We start from the raw sequence: 21,439 nt of genomic DNA, 5'->3' as shown, positions 1-21,439 counted from the left end.
TGACTGAAGAGTATCAAACGTTGCTGGAGTGAAACAAACCCAGGGACTGGCACAACTGCCTGTAAGGTGGGAATTGCCTGTTCATGCAATTAGGACCTGGGGGAATGGAAGTGTCAAATGGCCATGTGTAATTCTCTCCAGCTCCAGCCATAGAGCCAGACAATCAAAGTGAAGCAGTGAAGTGTGTTTCCCATCACTAAGGGCCATGTCAGCAGCAAGCCCGTTAACTGCCATGGGTAGTGACAATTCGTTGTCTTATGCACATGATAAGGACTGGGTCCCTCTTTCCAGTAGTTTTGATAAAGAAGGAGAGCTTAACAGGCTGTTTACAAATAAACCACTTAGAAGAAGCTATTTGCTACGCTAGATGGTAAACTATCACCAGTGCATACAAGGCTGTATCATCCCAATAAGCAATACATACATACGTACAATATGGTACACTGGGCCCCAACCCTAGGCTTTGTGGAGGACGTGGATACCTCCCAATACAACAGCAAATCTCACCTGAAAGAAAGTGCTGAAGTGGAAAGGAGAGAGCATGACAAAGCTCAGGAGTGCTGTGGGCTCTTGAACACTGCAGTTATTTTGAGGTAGGAAGCCTTTTGCATGGGAACGGGTACTGTCAAGATCAAGACCTTTGGGGCTTATAGTATGGTTTTGTGGAACAGTGGGTATAAAACCCCAAAAGTAGCTATGCTACTCTGAAAAACTGTTTGCTCCCAGGGTTGTTCATGACCAAGCAGTGATCGGTGTCTTTATTTACTATCTTAGAATTCTACATATTTATGCAGCTAAAGGTATGAGGGCGTATACATTGGCAGCCGCAGAGCGCATGAAATTGCTGCGAAGACTTGATGTCAAGGAGCACAGAGGAAAGGTAATATGGAACACTTTCTCCTGCAAACAGCCGTGTTTGGGATGGGCATGGGCTTTGCATGACTGAGAGCAACTGATGCTCTGAAAAATCTAGCTGTCTCTGTGTTACTGCAAGGGAAGCTGTGGGCACTGATAATACTTGCTTCGGTGCCTTCAAATGGTGTTCCAAAAATGCTGAACTTGGGTTGTCATCCATATTATGGCCAAAGAACACTCTAGAGACCTGGAAAATACCCCTCAACTCATGACACTGTGGGTCCTAATATGTGGGATTCAAAATTTGTCTTTGGTTCACGCACCACAGTTGCTGCATTTCTAGATACCATTTAGCCCAGACTGCCTTTCCCTTTTCCTTGTTCCATGATAGCATCTGCTTCTAGACTCACATTTTATCTGCTGTGCTACTTTTTCCAGACTCCTCTGCTGGTGGCTGTCACTGCCAGGCAGCCAGCTATTGTCTATGATTTAATCCAGGCAGGAGCAGATGTCAATGCTGTAGACAACAAAGGGCAGTCAGCTTTACATCTTGCTGCAACATATGGCTATGCCCAAGTTCTTCAGGTAGGAAAAGCTTTTATGCTTTAATTGCTAGCAACATAAACCTACAACAAAGTCTCAATATTGATGTCTTTCAATAATTTCATCAGAAGGCAAGATGTGAGTAAGCAATGAAGGCTGACCAAAGTCTCCTTTTCCATTGTGTTAGGAATTGACTTCCCAGGTTATTCCTGTTTCAAGACTATACTTGCAGCTAAATCAGCCTCCTGTTACATAGGAAATGGCTTTAGTGTATCTGGGGGGGCATATAAATTCTGCAGATCATAGGTCTGCATCTGCTCATGGGTCCTCTGAGGATGTGTGAGTGGAAGTGTCAGGGGGTACCTGACAGTACCTGGCAGTCCATCTGCAGTATTCATTAGCCCTGCCTCGTGCATACGCTGGGTTAAGTCACGAGCAGGCAGTTAATGTATAACATTGGGACTTCTTTGGAAAACAGGTGTTTCATACAGTGGAGGGAGTGCTTTACATCCAGATGATTCCAAAAAGAGCTCCCAGAGTGCCCTGTGGTAGTTTGTGCTTTGTTTGTGGCTTTTTTCCTTACATGGGAAAGGAAAATGCACACAGGCTTGCTCCTCGGTGTGGTCAAAGCCATGGAATGCTTTATGGTTTGTTTGTTTATTTAATTGGGTTTTTTCCTAGTGGATTAAGCATCTAATCTCTAATCATCAGGCAGCTCAGAACTACTTGTCAATATTTGATCTGTATATACTATATTATTGTTATGAGAAGGGAGCACAAGCCCTAACCGTTCTGGGTAATCTTTCAGTAGAAGGATTCTGTCCTGTGCCTTGTCTGACTCCACAAGGTTCTGGATGAGTCACTGCACTGCAAAAATTCTCAGCCAAGATGCTATAATGTGAGCAACTTTACTTAATCAAGACTAAAACGTGCGTCATCTGTAATAATATATGCAAGGAAGGAGCTACTTGGCTGTCTCACATCTAAGCTATTATTTTCTTAAGTTAGAGAGTTAAAAATTTTACTCTCTTCTAAATCCAGGCAATGCTCACCTTTAGACCACTATTTCATGACATTTAAATGTTTTGCATCATCATTGCTGCAGCCATTGCAGCAAGCTGTGGTTTTAACCTGTCACACTTCTGCTCATCTGCTGCACATTAAAAAGAAAAGGTAAATAAATTCAGTCTGGTAATTTCCAAAATCAGTGAACTCCCGTATCTAAAAGATTGGCTGTACATGTCAAGGAGAGTTTTTCATTTATCTGTGTCAAGAATGACTCAGAATAAATATGAATTGGTGTTATTGGCGCCTTTGCTTAATACAGGGTGAAAGCACTTTTAAGCTGGGGCAGTGACTTGATTTTATTGTTCTGAGCTGAGAATTTGATGGGATGCTATGCTTAGGTGGGGTTTAGGAAACTAGGCACCATGAGCATCTTGTGTAACCCTGAATGTTCCTGTTAGGAAGCAGATTCAAAGCACTGAAATCTAGTGTCAAATAAGGACTTAGTTTGTAGATAAATGATAGTTATCTGACTTTTTGGGTTTATATTTTGTTCATTTTGACTGATTTTGGCTTGGACAATATTCTGCTGAACTAAAATTTTCCAATTCTCTCTTGCTTCTAGGTTATACTGTCAATAGGTTTCCCTCTTGATTTAGAAATGAAGGATTTTGAAGGTAAAACCCTTTGCACAAATATTTTATGATAGTATTAAATAAAAATAAACACTGGCTATTTTGTTGACTGATGCTCAGTTGTAGTTGGTGGTGTGCTAGGAGGCCAGAGTGGCCTCAGAAACTGACTGGGTAAGGTTTTGCTGTGTGCTCAAGTACCACAGAAATCAATGGTGCTGATGATTCAGCGGTGATTCAATGCACAATTGGAACTGAGCACACAGTGAAGAGCCCCAGAAAGTGTCTATACAGCCAATATGCGCCTTTTAAACCAGAGAAGGGCTTGTACTTTAGCAACAGATGTGCAGAGATGCGTACGTTTCCCAACCAGCTTTCTCTTCCTCTCTGTACATCAGCAGTGTCACTGGGACCATTCTTATCGTCTCCCATACTTGATTTTCCAGGGCATACTCCACTCCACTGTGCTGTTCTGGCCCACAATTCCCTGCTCCGAGAGCAGGGTTGCCAGATGCTGCCTGAGGAACAGCAGAAAATGCTTCAGCACCAGAGTGAAGAGCTGGAGTCCTGTATCCAGCTCCTAGTGCAAACAGGAGCCTCCATCTACAGCAGGGTAAGGAATCAGCTCAATTATATCCTGTTTCTTTGTGTGGGAACTCCCGCTTTGTGCTATGCTCAAACTGTAGAACTGGAGAAGGAATTAACTGCTGACTGCACGACCAAGCCTGTTCCACTTTGAAGTGACTGGTTGCAGAGTTAGTTGCTGCCTTTTGGAGTTGCTCTATTGCAGCTTGAAGCAGAAACTGGACAGTTTGAGGGCCACTGAAGTGAAGAAGGTGCTCCATGTGAGCTGCGGAGCTTGCCTGGGCATTTCTCTGATTCGTGTAATATCTTCAAGCTGCTCTGCAGAACTTTTCATTGTTGTTTTCTGTTTTTATATAGGATATCAAAAGCAACAAGACAGTTCTTCATTACACAGTGCAGGATGGGAACCTCTCGCTGCTCAGATACTTCTTGGAGTTGAACGCTTTCAAGTCCAAGGACTTTGTCAACAACAAGGTGAGTCAGGCCATGTGTGGACAGGATTTGTGTGCACATCCACGGGCAGAGGAGATGCTGAGAGCAGTGCGAGAGCTGTGCTGTGATGCAAGGCTGATGCAGACAGAGAGCATTATGCAGCAGAGAGGCATTAGGAGATCTGTTGTTCTCTTTCCACAGATGTTTTTTTCTGGATGGAAAGAGCAACAGTTTGTGAATCTGAGCTTTTTTTAAAAAGTTCTTTTTTTAACCTGAAACTGCATTTTCCAGTAAAGAAACATTTCACCTGGAGAGCAGCACCTTGCTTGAACTGGGAGTTGTGTGCAGATCCCTCTCCCAGGAGGCAGAAGCTTACAGTGCAAGACCGAGATAACCAGGGAAAAGGAAAAATGTGGGAAGTGGTTACTTGAGGAGGAACATGAACTTTATCACATTAGGCTGAAGACTGAGAAAACAGATCTGCAATGATGCAATGCTTTGGTGTTGGCAGCAACGTAATACTGAATGACAGCAGTTTAGGGCAGCCATGTAACAAGTAATCTCTCCTGTCAAGCATGCCATTCACAGGAAGGACAAAGCTCCTATTTCAGTTAAGGGACATGGTGGCTCTTTCTGCCTTAAATGTTATTTGTTAGTCTTCTGGCTCTGTTTGTGCCTGGATGCGAACTGATTATTATGATGGCTGCCTGCAAGTTTGAGCCTGGAGAACCAAAACATTCACAGGGCCCCCCAAGCCCTAACAGCTGCCAGGAGCAGTAACAGAAGACACATGCTATGGGCAGGGAAAAAGTGGCTGACGTTGCCATGCAGGTGAAGCACGGGGAAACCTGGTCTTGGAAACAAGCAAGCATTCTTGCCAAGTATGCAGAAGCCTAAGCGCTGTGGCAAGTAGATCTAACTGTAGGGGCTTGAGACCCTGTTTTAGGCACTCTGTCCAGTGCTGATTATTGAGCTGAAGCTTTACTAACATTGGCTCCTCAGTGCAGTGTTTCTAGAGGCGCAGCCATTCCCAGTTAAAGCAAGCTAAAAACCTTCCCAGTGCTGCTGTTGTCACCCATCCCCTTGCTGCCCCATACTTCACCTCTGAGCAGATACCGAGCAGTTGACACTATCTTGCAGCTGTATCAGCTTCACCCATCCTCCTAAGCAAAAATCCTGACATTCTTGTGCCTTAGCTGAGACATAGCTCTGTACAATCTGCCTGAGCTTCTCCTCTTGACTAGCTGACCCCTCTCAGCAGGAGTAAGTAGATGATTCTGGGTGCTTCTGCAGAAGGATACCGTTAAGCAGGAAGGGACAGAGGGGAGGACACGGCTAAGGATCCCTGTTTTGAGAGGGTCAGAGTGTTAGCTTTTCATTTCAACAGCTTCAGTCTCTTAGTCTTGCTTGCACTCCATAGAGCATCCACATGCTTGTATTCATCAGAAAGGGATTTAATGTTTTCTGTCAACTCAGTTGCTCACTTGGGAAGCAGGTACTGGACAGTGTCACAATTTTTTCCCCTACAGATTTCTGCTGGATTGGAGGAAACGTGTTTTCTCTGTGTTTGTGGGTAATAACACTGGGTTTCTCTTTTTCTGTACAGTGAAGGCCCTTACGCTGCCTTTTCACTACATTCTTTCTGTATCTTTTAAGAGCCATTAGGCAGGTGCTAGCTTGTCCATGGGAGTGTGCTGTTGTCTTCTGATCACAATCATGTGAGAGCTTCCTACTGTGATAAGATCACTTAAAGTCTTCAGTCTTGGTGAGCTGTCTGGGACAGGGAGAAATACGATGGCAAGGTTGTCTGATGCCCATCCAGACTTTTTAGCTCTTCCAAATACAAAGATGACAAGAAAACAGGGATGCTGGAGGTCATGTTCTGGTTTCCCTGGGTTCACCCACTGCTTGATGTGGTGTCTCATTCCAAATCCATTTCCTTGCGGATTTCACAACAAGAAAAGCATCGAGGCCTTTGAGGTATTTTTACCATGAAAGATTCCTAGAGCCCATATACTGATGCTCTGGACCATTGTCTCACATAAGCCCTATAAAAGTCAAGACATTGCCAGACTGCTTTGTTTTCTTAGCCCCATGCCTGGATTTGGAAGCTATCAAGTACTCCTGCCACAAAGATGAGGCAAACAAATGCAGATGTGTCCATTTTAACAAGAAGTCCTATAAAGAGCTTGTAACCATCCCTTAACTCTATGGGATGATAAAATTGACAAGGATCTGCTTGTTCAGGGCTTGTAAAAAAATGCCTTGTTTGAGAACGACTGCTAAGATTTTGCTATTTTGTTTTGTGCTTCAGTGTTCCTTATGTCTCAGTGGTAAGTAGGGCCTGAAAATCATATGTATTCCTTTAACAACTGGAATAGCAATACACATTGCAATTGGTGCCCAACCATTCCATGCTCATGACAAGTGTATGATTGTTTCTGAGAGGAAAAAAGTATACAGCTGCCTAAATGAGACTTCTTGCAGACTAAAAATACCTTGTCTTATGCATTTGCTTATTAGGTCTTTCTCATTTAAAACCGTTACCAGTCATACCTGACTAGGCAAGGGCACAGATTTCTACACGGTCTGGTGATAACGAAGCTTCTCTGCAGCAAATCCCTGCATCCTCCGTCCTGCGCCCTCTTGTGGCTGCACGACAAATTTTGTCCTTTGTTTCTGTGCAAATCCTGTTCCCGAAAACTCAGGTTTTTGTCTGGAGTGCTAGAAGGAACTAGGAGAAAGTTTGGAGCCCAGCATGATTTATTTTGCCTGCTGCAGAGCCAAACCACCTACACCCCTGTTTGGTCCATGTCCAAAGTCAATGAGGGACATGGGCTGCTGGACTACCGGGGTGGCCTGGTGCCCTTCAAAGCAGCACTTTTTAATGTCGTGAGTTTGGTGACCTTGCACAGTCAAAGATGCCTTGTATCCAAGAGATCAGTCTGGGCCCTGTGTATAACCTATACACTATTGGGACTGGCTTTCACTTGTGTCAAGGTCTCTTTGCAACTTTCTGGCACTTGAGAACAATTGTAAAAAGTAGTGGAGCTGTGTGAAGCACAAATGGGTCTGCTGTTGTAAATCCTTGCATAGCACATGTGTGATGGGTAACACTGAATAATGTGGTTTGTGTCACTTTGACTGACTGAAATGCTTCCCAGTGAAATGCTTCCTATTGTTCTCCTGGATAAATATGCATGATACAGGTCTATTTGTTAGCTGTAGCCAAAGCATCAAAGGCCCCCAGTTTGTAGTGCTGTATGAGAGACAAAAATCTAAATCCACAAATCTCATGCACAAGCAGCTGTGCATGGGAGACACAGAGCAGGGACACTCTCTCACTTCCCAGTAAGTAATGTGAGGCTTCTTCACCTCTCGTCCCACAAGTCTTCATTTCTAGGACAATTCTGAGTAGGTGGCACAGCTTTTTCCTTACCCCCACCCCCTCCCCCCTCTTGTTTTTCTTTCTCTTCTCTTACATTAGGCCCATGGCAACACAGCTCTGCATATGGCAGCCGCATTGCCTCATGACAGGAACCAGAAAGAAATTGTCCAGTTGCTTCTTGACCACGGGGCAGACCCAAGCATCCGAAATTTAGACAATGATCAGCCAATCCACATGGCTCCTTCTGGAAAAGCTGGAGATCAGGTACATAATCCACATTGCTGCTGCTTCTTCCAAACACATCTGTGCACACCACAGCTGTTTGTCCTTACTAGGGGAGCAGCAAGGACAAGTCATGACATGGGTCTGATGTTGCATGGTGTAGGCTTGGGGGTTCCCCACTGCAGGAACTCTGTAATCGAGGAGCACAAAGCAGGCATTAGCTGGCAGTCCAAATACATCCCGGGAGGTGTCAATGGGTAGTTCTTCCACAGTGGTAGCAAAGCTCAAGGTATGATTGGATTTCATGCCTATAGGTATGAAAAGGCTCCTGGAGCTCATTGCAGTCTCTGATGTGGTTATATGTGTATTTAGTCGCACATATAAATTCATGTAAGTACGTATATGTATGCACTGGGGTGTCTGCATGCAGTTTCAGAGGGTACGTTATGAACTTCTACATTTTTTTGGCAGGTTAGGCATTTGCTGAAGAAAGGGAAAGTTGCATCTGCATTCATTTCCTGTCACCAAAGTGCCAGATCCTAGGTTGCCTGCAGCTTCTGGAATGGCTTCAACCTCAGCTTGCTGATTGCACTCTTAGGAAAATCAAAACATCCCTGCTCCTAGCGTCTTTAAATCAGGGTGGGATGGCAGTGTTTCTCAACCTATGGACCATGAGTAACATATCAGAAGATGAGCTTTCAAATGTCTGAAAACTTCATTTTGTTAACAGAATACTAATAAACCTCAAGCATTGCTTGCAAGCAAAGAGGCAAGCAAAGCAAATGGTTGTTACATAAATAACCAACCTGTACTTGATTTGGTGGCAACTGAAACCCATAGTGGTGAAGGAACACAAGCCAGTAGTTTGGTTATAAAAGGTTGAGAAATACTGCTCTCAGACATGGTCAACCTGTGCCTCTTGGTAGGTTCTGTAGCAGAGGTACTGGTTGAAATGTTGAAGCCTTTTTGATGTGCAATTACCTTCACTGTGCCTGCTAGCCTGGGGATGCTGGAACCTGAGTGGGAGGAAAAGACTGGATGGAAGAGGTCATGTCAGCTTGAGGAGCCATCCATGGCTGTATTTTACTTGAGTGAATGGACATTTGAACTCAAGAGCTCCAAGAGAGGGTTTCTGCAAGCTGCTACTATCCCATTTCTTAGCACTTTGTGGAAGAAAGCTGAAGCATCTGTCCATTGCCACCCCACTTAAGTGCAACTACATGTGGAAGGTTCTCAGTGGGGCAGGTTCTCAGCAGTACAGTTTTGTGTGGCTCCTGAGTGCTTCCCAGTGAAGGGATTCCTCTTTGAGTCATCTGATCCAATCCAAGTTTCCAGCTCTGATGGCAAATAGCAGCTCTGGAAGCACTTCAGGGTGAGGAGCTGAAACCTCACCTGAGCTAATGCTGGTATAGGAGACTAAGGCTTCCTTTGGGTCTTCAACAGCTTTTAGGCATGGACAGGGCAGAAAATCTTTGAGCTGTGTGTGCATAAACACAGCAGGGTCAGAGTGCAATGTGTAAGTGCTTCTCTATTCCCATTATTATCTAAGGAGGCGTTTTAATAGATTCTTCTTATCCTTTCTGTGAAATGATTTGTGAATTGCTGTGCAATCAACTGGCAACAATGTCTGCTGGGTCAATAGGATTGAAGATAGATGCCTGATGGAAGAGAAGACCATGTTTTGACAACCCCTTCAGAGAGGATGTCTCGTCTTCAGTACACATTCTGAATTAGAGTTCACTGATTTCTCAGTGTTGCACAAGATATTATTTCTAACAGGACCAAACAACAAGATGAAGGGCAGATGTCTGAAATCACTGCTGTAACCTCCTTTATCCCCCCACTGACTAACTCAGACGAGGGTTTTCTAAAGCACTTGTCAGACTCCCAGACCTGGACTGTTTAAACAACTGTTTAGCAGACTTGAACAAAAGTTCTTAAGAAATACAGAGATCTCAGCTTTCACAGACTCATCTCTGCTGTTTCGCTATTGCTTCTCACTACATCATATTTACAAACCTGCCAACATCCGCTGACAATAAAAAGCAGACTTGTATTTGCATGTGTTTGCATAAATTTGCATGTATCTGGGCATAGGCCAGCAAAAGCATGTTCTTTATTACTTTGAAGGGATGTTACAGCAAGCCCTGAAGTGAGTGATAACTGCGTCAGTGAGTTAGTGCTGTGTGTCAAGACAAAATGATCAATGAAACAGCCATTTCTTGGACTTGCTAGCAATAAAACTGTAGCATTGTGACTAGCATGTGGCATGTGATGCACTAGGGAAAATGTAAAAAGCTTCTTTGCCATTTAGAAATGTCTATGAGATGGCAGAAATCCTTTTGCAGCAAGTGAGAAAAATACATGAGCTGTTTACTAGAGTGGCTTACCTCTTCAGTTTTGTATTTGCCTGCTGTTGGATGTTTAATGCAGAGCAACACCATCAGTGACTTGTAGTCTGCAAACATCACCATCTCCAGGGCTTGAGGGAAAATATTGGTCTGGGGAGGAATGGATGTGGCTTCATTCAAAGCATCACCTTGGCAGCCTGTTACTCAGAGTTGACAGATGAGATTTGCAGACGGAAGAACCCATGACCGACCCAGGAAGGATTTGTTCTCTCTACAGGCACATCTGTGTTCAGCTTCCCAAAGCTCATGCGTTAGAGGCCTGCTCTGAAGCCAACCACAATCAACAGTGAACAATGTTCATATTGTCTTTGGCCTGGATCCACGAGACAGTTGGAGGCCGCCGCTTCTCCATGCATATAAAGCACCTTTCCCTGTCAAGCCAAGCAGTTCCTGGCCTGTGTGTAAAGAAAATCTCTTTTAAAGCTCAAAGGTGGCCTGAATGTTAAGACTTCTGTGCTGGCTTGAATTTCATTGATTTGAGCAGTATCTTAGTTCACAGTTAACCCCTCAGTTTTTGATGACTCTTTCAGGGGAACTGTAGCTTTTATAGCTTTAGCAGTACTGGCAGCGTGTGATACCCCTTTATTTGCACAGTTTATCTCTTCCTATCTGTGGCTTTGGATAAATGGCTAATAACAAAAGCTTGTTATCACCAAACAAATGTTCTTAAGTGGCACCATAGAAAAGTCACCAGTCAGTTGGCAAGCAAATCTTTTTGATCAAATACTCTGTGCAATTGGAAAAGAAGCTGAAAATAAGAATCTTTAATGTTCTCTGTAACTGTGGGTTACTTCTGGAGTTATTCATGGCTTTTGTAAGAACGGGGTGATCCTCACTTTTGTGTAAACATGTGTTTATACAGGCTGGCAGAACTTCAGCTGGCAGGGACTCACGAAATGCCAATGTTTCGGTAGTGCTGTGCCAACTCTGTTGGAGATGTGACCCAACTACTTTCCTTTAACTCCCCCTCCTTTTTTGGGGGGACAAAGGAGGTGGGGAGAGAAAATGTTCCTCATAACCAGAAAATGCACAATCAACCTTTGAACAGCCCTTCTCTGTTGTTTTTGAAGGCTTTATTTCCTTTCTTAAGTCAACAAGACATCGTTATGTCAACAGTCAGCAAGCTTTTACTTGCACTGCTTGTGTCACCTGGAGCTATTGACACAGAGCTGGAGATCAGTGTCTAAAACATGTTTCCAGTCCCTGGCAAGGGGATTGCAAACAACTGGAGGAAGAGCAGCAGAAAAATAGGAAGAGGTGGCAAGGGATGGAGGATAGTGCTACTTAATGGAAGCTGTTGTGAGTGTGGAAGCTCAGTGGTGAGGCCAGCCCAGCCCTCCAGCTTGCCCCACTGGGAGGAGTGGGTTTTTTTGCCTGGGTCATGCGACATCCAAGGAGTGGGAATAAGAATGGGATGTAGGCTGGTTTGTAGTGCTCATGCTCACACTGCCATTCTGAAGTGGTCATGCCTGAACAGCAGCCATCAATGATGAGCACTTCTCCACTGCACACCACGAAGTGCAAAGCAGTCCTCTTTGAGATGCAGTGTGCCCACTGATAACTGTACAGATATTGATGAATGCACAGTCTGCTGGTAGATAATGCCTGATGTGGAGGTGAGAGATACATTGTTAGACTGTAACACTTTACCAGAGTTTCTTGGTGGCGCTGCTGTGCAGACTGGGATACTTACTAACCTTGCTGTAAGATGGGTTAATATGAGCACTTGTCTTTTTGAACGCTTACAAACCATTTTCACCTGTACATTCACCAGTACAGCTAGTTCAATGATGTATTTGTCTTCCCTACTAACTTGTAGTTGTTTTTCTTTTCATTAGTGCTGGATTTAATACAGAGAGATGCTTCTTTCTTTCCAGGCTGGGTACTCAGCTGAGAAATGGGTGGCTTGGCAGTCTGCCTCATGAAGTGCTATTGAAAGGAGGTGAGACATAGTCTTAGAAAGGTCTGGGTTTATGCAAGAAACAGGGAATCCTCAGGTATGATAACTTTCCCAATTACCTACTTAAAAAAATAAATCATTCAGCTCCTGTTCAGTTGATCACACTGAATGGTGAAGAAAACCTGATATCAACAGACCAAACTATACAAAGGGCTGCCAAACTACAGCCGCTTCTCACTGAAACCCTGCCTTTAGAGGGAAGATGGTGTTGATCAGCAGCCAAAGATGTTTGGCACTGGATTCAATCCCTGTGCAGGCCTGAGGGGCCTTTCTGGCACACGACCCATAAGCTAAACCCTGGGCTTTCATGGAAAACAGCAGCTTTCCTTCTCTGCAAGATTGCTAGAGAATATCATCATGGCAGTCTGAGCAGAAACAGTGGCCACAAAACTGCAGATCCATGTCAGAGCACGGTAATGTACAGCTTTCTCTGTAGATAGTGTGCTGGGTGCTGAGATACATATAGACTATCTGCTGCAGACTCTGTCTTCTGGAAAAGGTAAGCTGCTTTCATGCTGCTGAGTAATTACTCTCTGTATGGGTTGCTGAAAGTCTCTCTTCCTCACCTTTATGAGAAACAGGGTCAGGATCCTGCATCATTAGCAGAAAAGTACATGAGGAATGAATAGGCTTCAGCATATGTACCAAATTATTTATTTGTATCAAAAAGGGCTTAATTACATGTGTTTGGTAAGGTAGCAAAAGAACCCCAAACCACCACCACCAAAACAAAACACCCCAATACCCCTGACCATACAAGACAGAATTAATGTAGTGACAGTGTGATATAGAAAATGTGAGTAGTGAAGGATAAACTGAACTGTGTTAGGCAGCACAGCTTTGCATAGTTCACGGGCAATTAATCTGATTTGGATACAGTGGATGTGTAAAACCACAGTCCCCATTAGCTATAGCAGATGTCACAGTTCCTATCCCTTCTGAAGAAGTCATCAGCCATGGCCATGGGCGGTAGGTAGTCCATGCAGTCCGTGCTGGGGCAGGGGAAGTACTGCGGGACCCTGTTGTCCACGTGCTGGGAGCCATAGGCAGTGCAGCAGCAGGCAGAGGTGGTGTATGCAGAGGGGGTATGGCAAGACCATTCCTCCGCAGGGTAGCTGTAAGCCTCGCAGTCCAGAGCAGAGGGTGGGCTGTGGGTCAGTGGCGTGAAAGGAGATAGCTGAGGAGGAGAGCAGCTATAGTTCAACGGGCTGGACAGATCAGCCGAACTGGGGGATCCAGCAGCCTAGAGTTTGAGAGAAAACAAAACAAAAACCAAACCAAACAACAAATCACAGGATATTTCAGGGTGTCATCTGGGGAAATGTGGACAGCTGCCAGGATTTCAATGCTATCTCCTTTCTCAGGGGGTCTGGCTAGCCGGGGAGATGGTTTGGCCCTTGGAAGCTTAAACCCAAGAGGCAGTTCCTGTGACATTAGTGTTAATAGGGAGCTTGTCTGTGAGTTAGAGAACCCCTAGCAGGAAGTGGGCTATCCTTTGCAGAAAATCTGTGTAGAAAGGACATTCCTCCCTGTTCTGTTCCCCTGGGACACAAAACTTACCAGGCCCTGGTTAAAGCAGTGCGGGACTGGCTGGAAGGCATCTGAAGTGTAGTGTGAGGACGTCTGGAAACCACTGAAGGCTGGGTCTGAGGGTGCATCTGTCTGAAGACAGGAATCCACCAGTTGTTCCAAATAGCTAGGGCTTTCTTCACAGGAGAGGCAATTCGAAAACTGCCATGATGGACAATAGTTGGGAACAGAAGAGATGGGTTCTGCATCAAAAGGTCCTAGGAGAGAAGGTAAATCAGACAGTAGCAGATAATATTCAGTATCAAGCCTTCACAAACGGCAGGTGTTGCCCCAGGTCAGGTTTCAGTATTCTCATATGTTCAGTAGCCCTATGGATTTAGACAAAGAAAAACGTCCTTCAAGTTCAGGGTGAATATCCTAGGGAAGCAGACACCAGGAGGAGGATGCTTAAAGGCACGCAAACAACTGGGGGGAAATCTAGTCCCTTTGGAAAGCTCCAAAAATCCATAAATACTGCTGGAAACAATCCTGGCTCCAGCCGTTTTGGACAGGGATCCAGCTGGAAACTCCCTCAAACTTGATCCTCTAGCCTCCCTTCAAATGTCAGCTGTTTACAGACCTAGAAGTTTACCATGCAGTGATTTATGCTTCACAGCTTGGCAGATGGCTTGCTCTTTTGCCTCACCCAATCTTCAGATGCAAGGTAGCTACATCTAAAGGAAGAAGAGGGTAACAGGAGAACAATTTGCTCTTTAATACTCCAAACAGGCAGTCAGGAGACAAACCTCTGAGCAGACAAAATGGAGCAAGTCAATGATAACGTGGCATTGCATACACATAGTGTTATGAGTGAGTTCCTAGAAAGCCGTAGGGTCAGACTCTCAACGTACTGCAACACTCTTGCTGGGGTATGAAAGCCTGTCTGACTTTTCAGAATGATTACCTTTTCATAGTGTGTTCAAATATGGTTAAAAGCAAAGTCTGTCCAAGTGGAGGGGCACAGGCCTGAAGGCAATGGAACTGCCCATAGGTAGAGAGTCACTCAGAGTCCTAACAGTTTGCAAGTTCAGGGTGGCAGTGTTTAGCTGGATGTGGCGAGGAGGAAGGAACAATACATAAACAGAAGGAGACTTTCCAGCCTGAAAAAGCTGTGGTATGTCTCACAGTTCTTTATTAGCATAAGCAAACTGATTCCTAAGTATTGATGGATGTCCCTACAATGTATATATCCACACCTGCCCAACCTTTTAGGTCTCTGCTTTGGCTGTAGAATAATTGAAGGATCTGTAAGCTCAAACTGCCATACCCTCCACCCCTCTCCACTTTCCTTGGATATTCACATACAGGAGGAAGAAACTCTTTGTGTTGCTGAAAACCTGACACTCCTCTCACTCCCATGGATGCTGCCAGGAGAGTGAGAACAGCCAACTGCTGGAGCTCAGCAAAGTGCACCAGTGCGATCTGACCCTCTAGATCCATTCAGACCCACAGACTGCAGCCTGGAGATGGTGATGCCAGCAGTGTTATTCCCTAGGGGATGAGCATCCCTTATTGAAGGAGACCTTGCTCCTTGCTGTAGGAAAATAAACTGCACAAATGAGAGCATGTGATCATGCTCCTGAATGGGGTAATATGTACCCTGCTGGCCTCACAGGATCCTCATCTGCATTTCGTGCGCTCCATTCAGGTGCTGATTGGCTGCATTGCCTGTTATCTGGTGGTGCCTGCCTCAACCAAGGGCTGGAAAGATTCTGGGCTGTGGGAAAAATTGGGAAGGGGGTGGGAAGGGACATGTGGATGGGCTTTGTACCAACCTGGGTGAGGTGGAGACACAGACTCTGGAAACTGGATGCTGCTGCTGCCCCAGGAAACCTGACCAAAGAGAAGGGAAGAAAAGGAATTGCAGATACCGTAACACAGGAGAGCGTTCTTTTGTGTGCTCAGGTAAGTTGGGATTTCTCTTCAACATATTTATGTGAACCTTATTTACCTCATGGGTGTAATATGGAAAACTTCCCTAGCATTAATAGAACAAGATTAATGTGCATAACATGATTTTTTCCTGAGCCTATAATGGCACTGGAGGAGCACAACACCAGCTTGGTGTAAAGCTCTATCAAGAGCACCTTGTTAGGGTGCTCTCCCTATTACTGTTAATTCAGTAGAGATGTGGCTGCCTTTGAAACTAATGTGTTAATTTCTAGGAGCACGATCCACAGTGGAGGAATCCCAAAGAATTTGTAGGGATAAATATGATTGAGAGTAGTTAACAAATTGTAGGGATAACTCTTGAAACATGACTAAAGACAATTGCAGGTATCCCTGTGGCTGGGCACCAGACTGGATCGCTGCGTTTGGGGTTGATGTCATTTGAGAACCAGCTCCGACACTGCTCCCCACTCTAACACAGCTACGTGCCTCTGAGAAACTGGACAGTCTCATTTTGTAAGGGATGCTGGAAGGTGAAGCAGACAGATCAATTGTTGTAGAAACCTAACCTGCTGAAGTAAAGAAATCCACCACAAAAGCGATAGGAGTTTTGATGCTTGTTGTTTGGGGCCAGGATTTTAGTCTGTAAATACAAATACTGGGTTGGGATTTTTTTCCCTGTTTTAATTCATACAATTTCCGTTTCATTTCCTTTATTAAAACTGAGTGGCTCACTTCCTTAGCAACAACTTCCAAGCTCATCCCCATGCATTTAATTCATTAAATAGCAGCTATTCTGGGCTGAAAGTACCCACAGGAGTATCCCTCTTCTCTTTGGCTGCAGATACATAACAAGGCAGACAGAGCTATACCACTGGCAGCAGAAGTTTCCAGGTTCAGCTTTTCTCAGTGCACAGAGGTAGCTAATCCTGCCAGCCCTAACCTATGGGGCCTCTCCAAGACAATGCATACCTTTTGCAAAGCACAAAGGCAACCTCCTGCGTTGCCACTTTTTCCTGTGTGGGCAAAACAAATGCTGTGTAAACTCGCTATGGGGAGCAAAAGCCAGTTTCATGCAGCCTGTGACATCTGCTGTGATGGAGAGGCTCCTTCTGTTAGGGCTGGAGGAGAGGAGTAGCCCAGCATCTCTAAAGCCAAGCAGTTCTGTGCACTGTTCACCCAGGCCTCCCTGCCTGCAGGTTGCAGGCTGATCAGCTTTCTGTGCAATCAGCTGCAACGAGGTGCAGGAGGTGGAGATAAATCTGAAAGCTATCCAAAGCTGTAATGTCATGAACCAGGAAGAAGTAATGATTTACCAAGCTCTTTATGCAAATCCCTAAGAGTGGCTGGAGCTAGAGGACTCCTACAAAGACTGGAAAAGTGAGAGAGTGTACACGTGTGTGTGTACACACACAGATCTCCATCCCCTCCTTTAGAAGGGATGGGGCTATGAGCTGCAAAGGTGGTACTGAAAAACACTGGAGACCTGAATTTAGTCAAGTATACTTGAATATTATGCTAAGAAGCCCTAATGGAGCAGGATGGAGCCTTGCTTAAGGGGTCTTTGCCCATGCTTTGTTTTCTTCCTTTCTGCTAGACAAACTCCGGGGCTGTTGCTTTAGCCTGACCAGGACATATTTTACATGGGGGGCAGTTACCATGGCCTGCCTTGCTTATCCAGCATAATGATACTGGAGTTGCTGTTGGACCAAAACTTGCCTATATTGGCCCTTCTGTTGCAGAGTGAGTTATGTCTCTGAAGCACCAGTTCTGCTTTCTCCCTGCACTAAAGACTCATCACCAAAGAGGTGATGATCACTGTGTTTGGATCACTGCTGCATTTACTCTGGCTGAATGTTCTTCTCCCCCATATTCACCAGCCTGCTACACTCAGGCATTCTACTTGGCCCAGAGATTACCGTCTTGGAGAGAAAGATTTAGAGACAGGCAGACACTACAAGAGTTTTACTTACTGCTGCACTGCTCGCTGCTTGTCGTGCTCTTCTCTGCTGCAGTAACTCCTTAACTGTAATCTTTACTCTAACACCTTGATACACCTTGGGCTTTCCTGAAAGAATGTGTGGAAAAAAAAACACTTAAGATTGGAGACTTTCAAAACCTAGAGCAAATCCAGCATTTTTTTCAGTCATGCTTTACATGGAGTCTACTTAGAGCAAACATGATTAACTTGTCATTGATAAGTCACTTGTAATCACAGTTTATAGCCCTTTTCAATGCCTGCTTTTCAAGCCTGTGGCAAACAGACATTTCTGGGAAAGATGGCATTGATTATATTCGGTAATCATATATGTTTTATTCTTTCCTATTGCCTTGTTCCCCCCCCCCCCCCCCAAGGTGTACTAATACCAAGCTCCATCTGGTGCTTGGTATTTTAATTTATTGAATCCATATAAAATTCCTATCACATTTGTCTCCCTTAGGACCTGAAAATAAATCTGTGAAGCACTTCATCTGGCAGATGAGGACCAGGAATAAAACAATGTAAAAGTGTGGGCAGTTACTCAGAGGTCTAAACAAAACCCAAATAAAATGACTGCTTTCATGAATCACTTCTTGCAAAGCCTAGATTATCTCTGTCTTTTGCTCATTCTGTACAACACCCATTGATTTCAAACAAGCATTTAGGATGCCTTTAATCCAGCCAAACCCAATCAGCAACCACCAGTCACTACCTGATGAGGGCTTTTTAGTACAGGAAATGGTAAAGAATTTTTCCTCTTGTGAAAAATCACTTTCACTTGCTCTACTCGAGGTAAAACACCCAAAGCTACTCTCTATATTAACCAAACAACATCGCAGGCAGCTGACATTCACACCCTGAAGGAGGCAGCAAAAGTCAAACCCACAGGAGGAAACGAGTGCCGGAGCGAAACCTGGCCTTCCAGTGCCACCTCTGGGATGTGGAACAACACACTCGCCAAGGCAGCTGCACCAAGCGGCAGACCGGAGGACAGGTGAAGAGATCCTGGCTGCTCTTCAGTGCCCACCTCCTGCACTGCAGACTATATGCAACTGTCTCATCCTCTCACCCCAACATGCCATGGCTGGCAGAGATGGGGCCGAAAGAGACACCAAACACCAATGTTGTTTCATCCTGCAGTCCGCCGTTCACTAGTGAAGGCAGCAGGTTGCAGGTCCCCTATTGCTGCAGCAAGAAGACAGTGCTGGGTCTGCCTGCATATGCTCTTCTGCTGTTAACCTTTCCCTACAGCTTCATCCTCCTGTCCGGCCAGCCCTCCTCCTCCTGCCCCCTTGGTATTCCGGGTGAGGACATGCTGTAACAGGCATACAGGTCCCTCCAGAAAGGTGACGGGCTGAGCTGGGTCTGCCTCAAGGGGAGTTTGCTGAGCTTTGCTCCCAGCAGCTGGGGATTATTCATCTTTTTCTGGTTTGTTTCTGTTCAGCAAACTGAAGATGGAAATGAAGGGAGGGAAGGGTTGAATTTAACAAACCAGGCCTCCCTATATCCAGGGAGCTACAGCTGCAAGAGGAGTACATGCTACATACAGCCTCAGCTCTGATCTGCACAGGTAGCACACTATGAGCAACTTAAACTAGCAGACGAGGTAAAGACACATCTGTAACTTAGGGGCTGGGTATCAGAGAGCTCCCACCCCTGGTTCCCATGGCAGAGCTTTGTGCCCCAAGGATCCTGCTTTTCCAGCCCTTTGAGGCCCCAGCGCAGTCTTGCGCAGCTGAAGCATCAAGAGCAGGGCTGCCACAGCCAGGCTGTGTATGGAAGGGGCAGGGTGATTTAGCTGGGGCTGGGGTTCTAGGAGCAGGGTGGTGAGGGTGTGCTGGGGGTCAGCGTGGGGATCAGGAACAGGGCGACAAGTTCACGCTGTGTGTCCGGGTGGGCTTGGGGCAGGGAGCGCTCGGGGCAGAGCTCCCCGGGAGGGCACAAAGAGGTGGAGGACGAGGGTGCGGGGCCCGCGGCTCCCTCCCCCGCCGCAGGGCTCGGGACGGCAGCGCCTCCCCGCCGGGGAGCCACGGGGATGGCTGCCGGAGGGCGAGCGGCGCCCCGGCTCCCCCAGCCCTGCCCGCTGCCTCCCGGCTGCGGCCCCTTGGCCGGCCGAGGCTGGCACTTAGGCGGGCAGCAGCAGCGCTTCCCAGCCGCCTCCTTCCCTCCTCCTCCCCGCCCTCCCCTGCCGGGTGCTCCTCGCCCGGGAGGCGATTGCCTCACTCACGAAGTGAGCCCGGCGAGCCCCGAAACAGCCCCAGAACGGGGCGGCGGGGGGATATAGGGGAGGAGGCGCAGCCGGGCTTACCGGACATCCTGAGCAGGAGTGGGCAGCACCTCCCCGGGCGCCTGGTGCAGCAGCAGTGGTGGCCCTGGCCCCGGCCCCAGAGCAGGTGAAGGGGGCAAGAGGAGACAGGCTTAAAATTTGGGGGCGAAAGGACCTGCTTGCCTGGCAGCAATGACAGGTGGATCCCGACAATATTATTGTTTTATCCCTACGGGTATAAGTTTGAGTTTTTCTCTCCTAATGCCAAGTATTTAAAACCTCTAGAAACCAATGATTTGACAATCAATGATTGCGCGATACTTTCAATTTGAATATTCAAAGGCTCCACAAAATGGGCTATCTTTTTGTGAAACTGAGCACATCCCCATCTAGCAGAGGGTCTGGGGGAATAAGATTTGGTAGGGCCGCCCTCCCCACCCTTTGCTTTTGGGACATTTGCAGGGTTTTATCCATCTTGCCCCAAACAAAGCAGATGCTTCAAAACTGGCTCAGTATTTTCCCCTCAGATGCACAGGCTGGGCTCCAGCCCTCTCATATTTCATTTGCTACCTGCAGTGAGGACTCTACAAGGGGCTGAGCTGCTTTCTGCAGGGTTTTTCACATTTTAAGGCTAAATACTAAGGTTTTGGGGCCCAAATGGCAGGGTGCGTGTGTGGTTTTACACCCTGGACACCCAAGTAGCTGAAGCTACCCAAACCCCACTTCTTTCCACAGCACACCCTTCCCTCTGCCCAGATACCGGGCTTATATTGGAGTTTATTTGCATTTTCCCCTAATTCAGACTATTTGCTCCCTTTGCACAAATTGCCCCCCCCCCCTTCTTGCATGCTGCAGTGCTGGCCTGCCCTGTATGCTGTAAGTGGTGAGGTTTTGGTGTGTGGTAGGATGGCACAGTTTCTGGATAACCCTTCATCACCATGCAATACTGATGCAGCTGGGATTTTTAGGTTGCATTTAAACTTCTCCCTGGGCACCGCAGTCTCTGCCATGCCCTGGGAATAGCTGGCTGCAGCAGAAAGCAGGCCAGGCTGTTAATAATCTACTAGCAATGCAGTTTGGCTATTGTTGCAGCTGAATGCTTTACTTTAATTGAACAAATACAGTTGGTTTCTGTGGGGAGTGGGCTCAGCTGTGATGCCATTCCTTGCGCTGAAATGTGGGTCTGAAGCGCCTTGTTTGGGGTGGATTTGTAAAGGTGTTTCCCATGGACCACTTGATAGGAGCCCTCTCTTCCTACCTGTGATGCAGCAAAAGAGAGAGCGGGGGTCACAGGGGAGTACACAGGCCTGCCTAAGAGGTCTGGGACCTGAAGCCCTTGCTGTGGCTGCTGGTGGTGGGAGGGTAGAGCCGGTGAGGCTGTGGTGGTGTGGGGGGAGCTGGCAGTCCCGGGAGCCAGGGTGATGTTTACTTCTGTAACGAGAGACCACAGAGCAGAGAGCACAGGCTGCTCAGCTCCAGTCCTGGCTGAGCTGTGTGCCTTAAGGAAACATGAAGCACCTGTGTTTGGGTATTCCTGCATGTCCTGGGTTTCGGAGCATTTCCAGGCTCACAGAGCTGGTTAAGAGTTGAATGCCAGAGTGGGTCAAATACTTCCAGGAAAGCTCAAAAGCTTTCTATCCCTGTTTCTCTCTCAGAGCCTGATGGAAATACAGCTAGACTGAAGCTGGTGTCCCCATCCG

General features: G+C 46.3%; 2 protein-coding genes and 1 long non-coding RNA gene across 5 annotated transcripts; 2 read left to right on the top strand and 1 right to left on the bottom strand.

The window, feature by feature from the left end:
- The first annotated feature begins 42 nt into the window (after positions 1-42).
- On the top strand, positions 43-10,853 carry NFKBID (NFKB inhibitor delta). 3 transcript variants are annotated; one of them, XM_065697277.1, is made up of 7 exons: positions 43-880; positions 1,354-1,440; positions 3,029-3,080; positions 3,482-3,648; positions 3,978-4,094; positions 7,540-7,704; positions 8,134-10,853. In XM_065697277.1, the coding sequence occupies exons 1-7, from the start codon at positions 803-805 to the stop codon at positions 8,203-8,205; spliced, it is 738 nt and encodes a 245-aa protein (XP_065553349.1). In that variant the 5' UTR covers positions 43-802; the 3' UTR covers positions 8,206-10,853. The 3 variants fall into 3 exon arrangements, with proteins under 3 accessions (XP_065553349.1, XP_065553350.1, XP_065553348.1); XM_065697276.1 differs by having other exon boundaries at positions 45-880; positions 1,294-1,440; XM_065697278.1 differs by lacking the exon at positions 1,354-1,440 and having other exon boundaries at positions 44-880.
- Positions 10,854-12,570: 1,717 nt separating this feature from the next.
- Positions 12,571-19,903, bottom strand: POU2AF3 (POU class 2 homeobox associating factor 3). The gene is made up of 5 exons (XM_065697281.1): positions 19,782-19,903; positions 17,466-17,560; positions 15,378-15,435; positions 13,594-13,820; positions 12,571-13,276 (listed from the first exon to the last, which is right to left on the bottom strand). The coding sequence occupies exons 1-5, from the start codon at positions 19,786-19,788 to the stop codon at positions 12,938-12,940; spliced, it is 726 nt and encodes a 241-aa protein (XP_065553353.1). The 5' UTR covers positions 19,789-19,903; the 3' UTR covers positions 12,571-12,937.
- On the top strand, positions 15,061-18,062 carry LOC136023140 (uncharacterized). Its single transcript, XR_010616487.1, has 2 exons — positions 15,061-15,507; positions 17,934-18,062. It is a non-coding gene; the product is annotated as an uncharacterized LOC136023140 (long non-coding RNA).
- Positions 19,904-21,439: the final 1,536 nt, after the last annotated feature.

The sequence above is a fragment of the Lathamus discolor genome, chromosome 17 (assembly GCF_037157495.1).
Source record: "Lathamus discolor isolate bLatDis1 chromosome 17, bLatDis1.hap1, whole genome shotgun sequence".
In the NCBI taxonomy this organism is placed as follows: Eukaryota; Metazoa; Chordata; class Aves; order Psittaciformes; family Psittacidae; genus Lathamus; species Lathamus discolor.
Note: the sequence above shows the minus strand (reverse complement) of the source record. Positions and strands in the feature narration are given on the sequence as shown.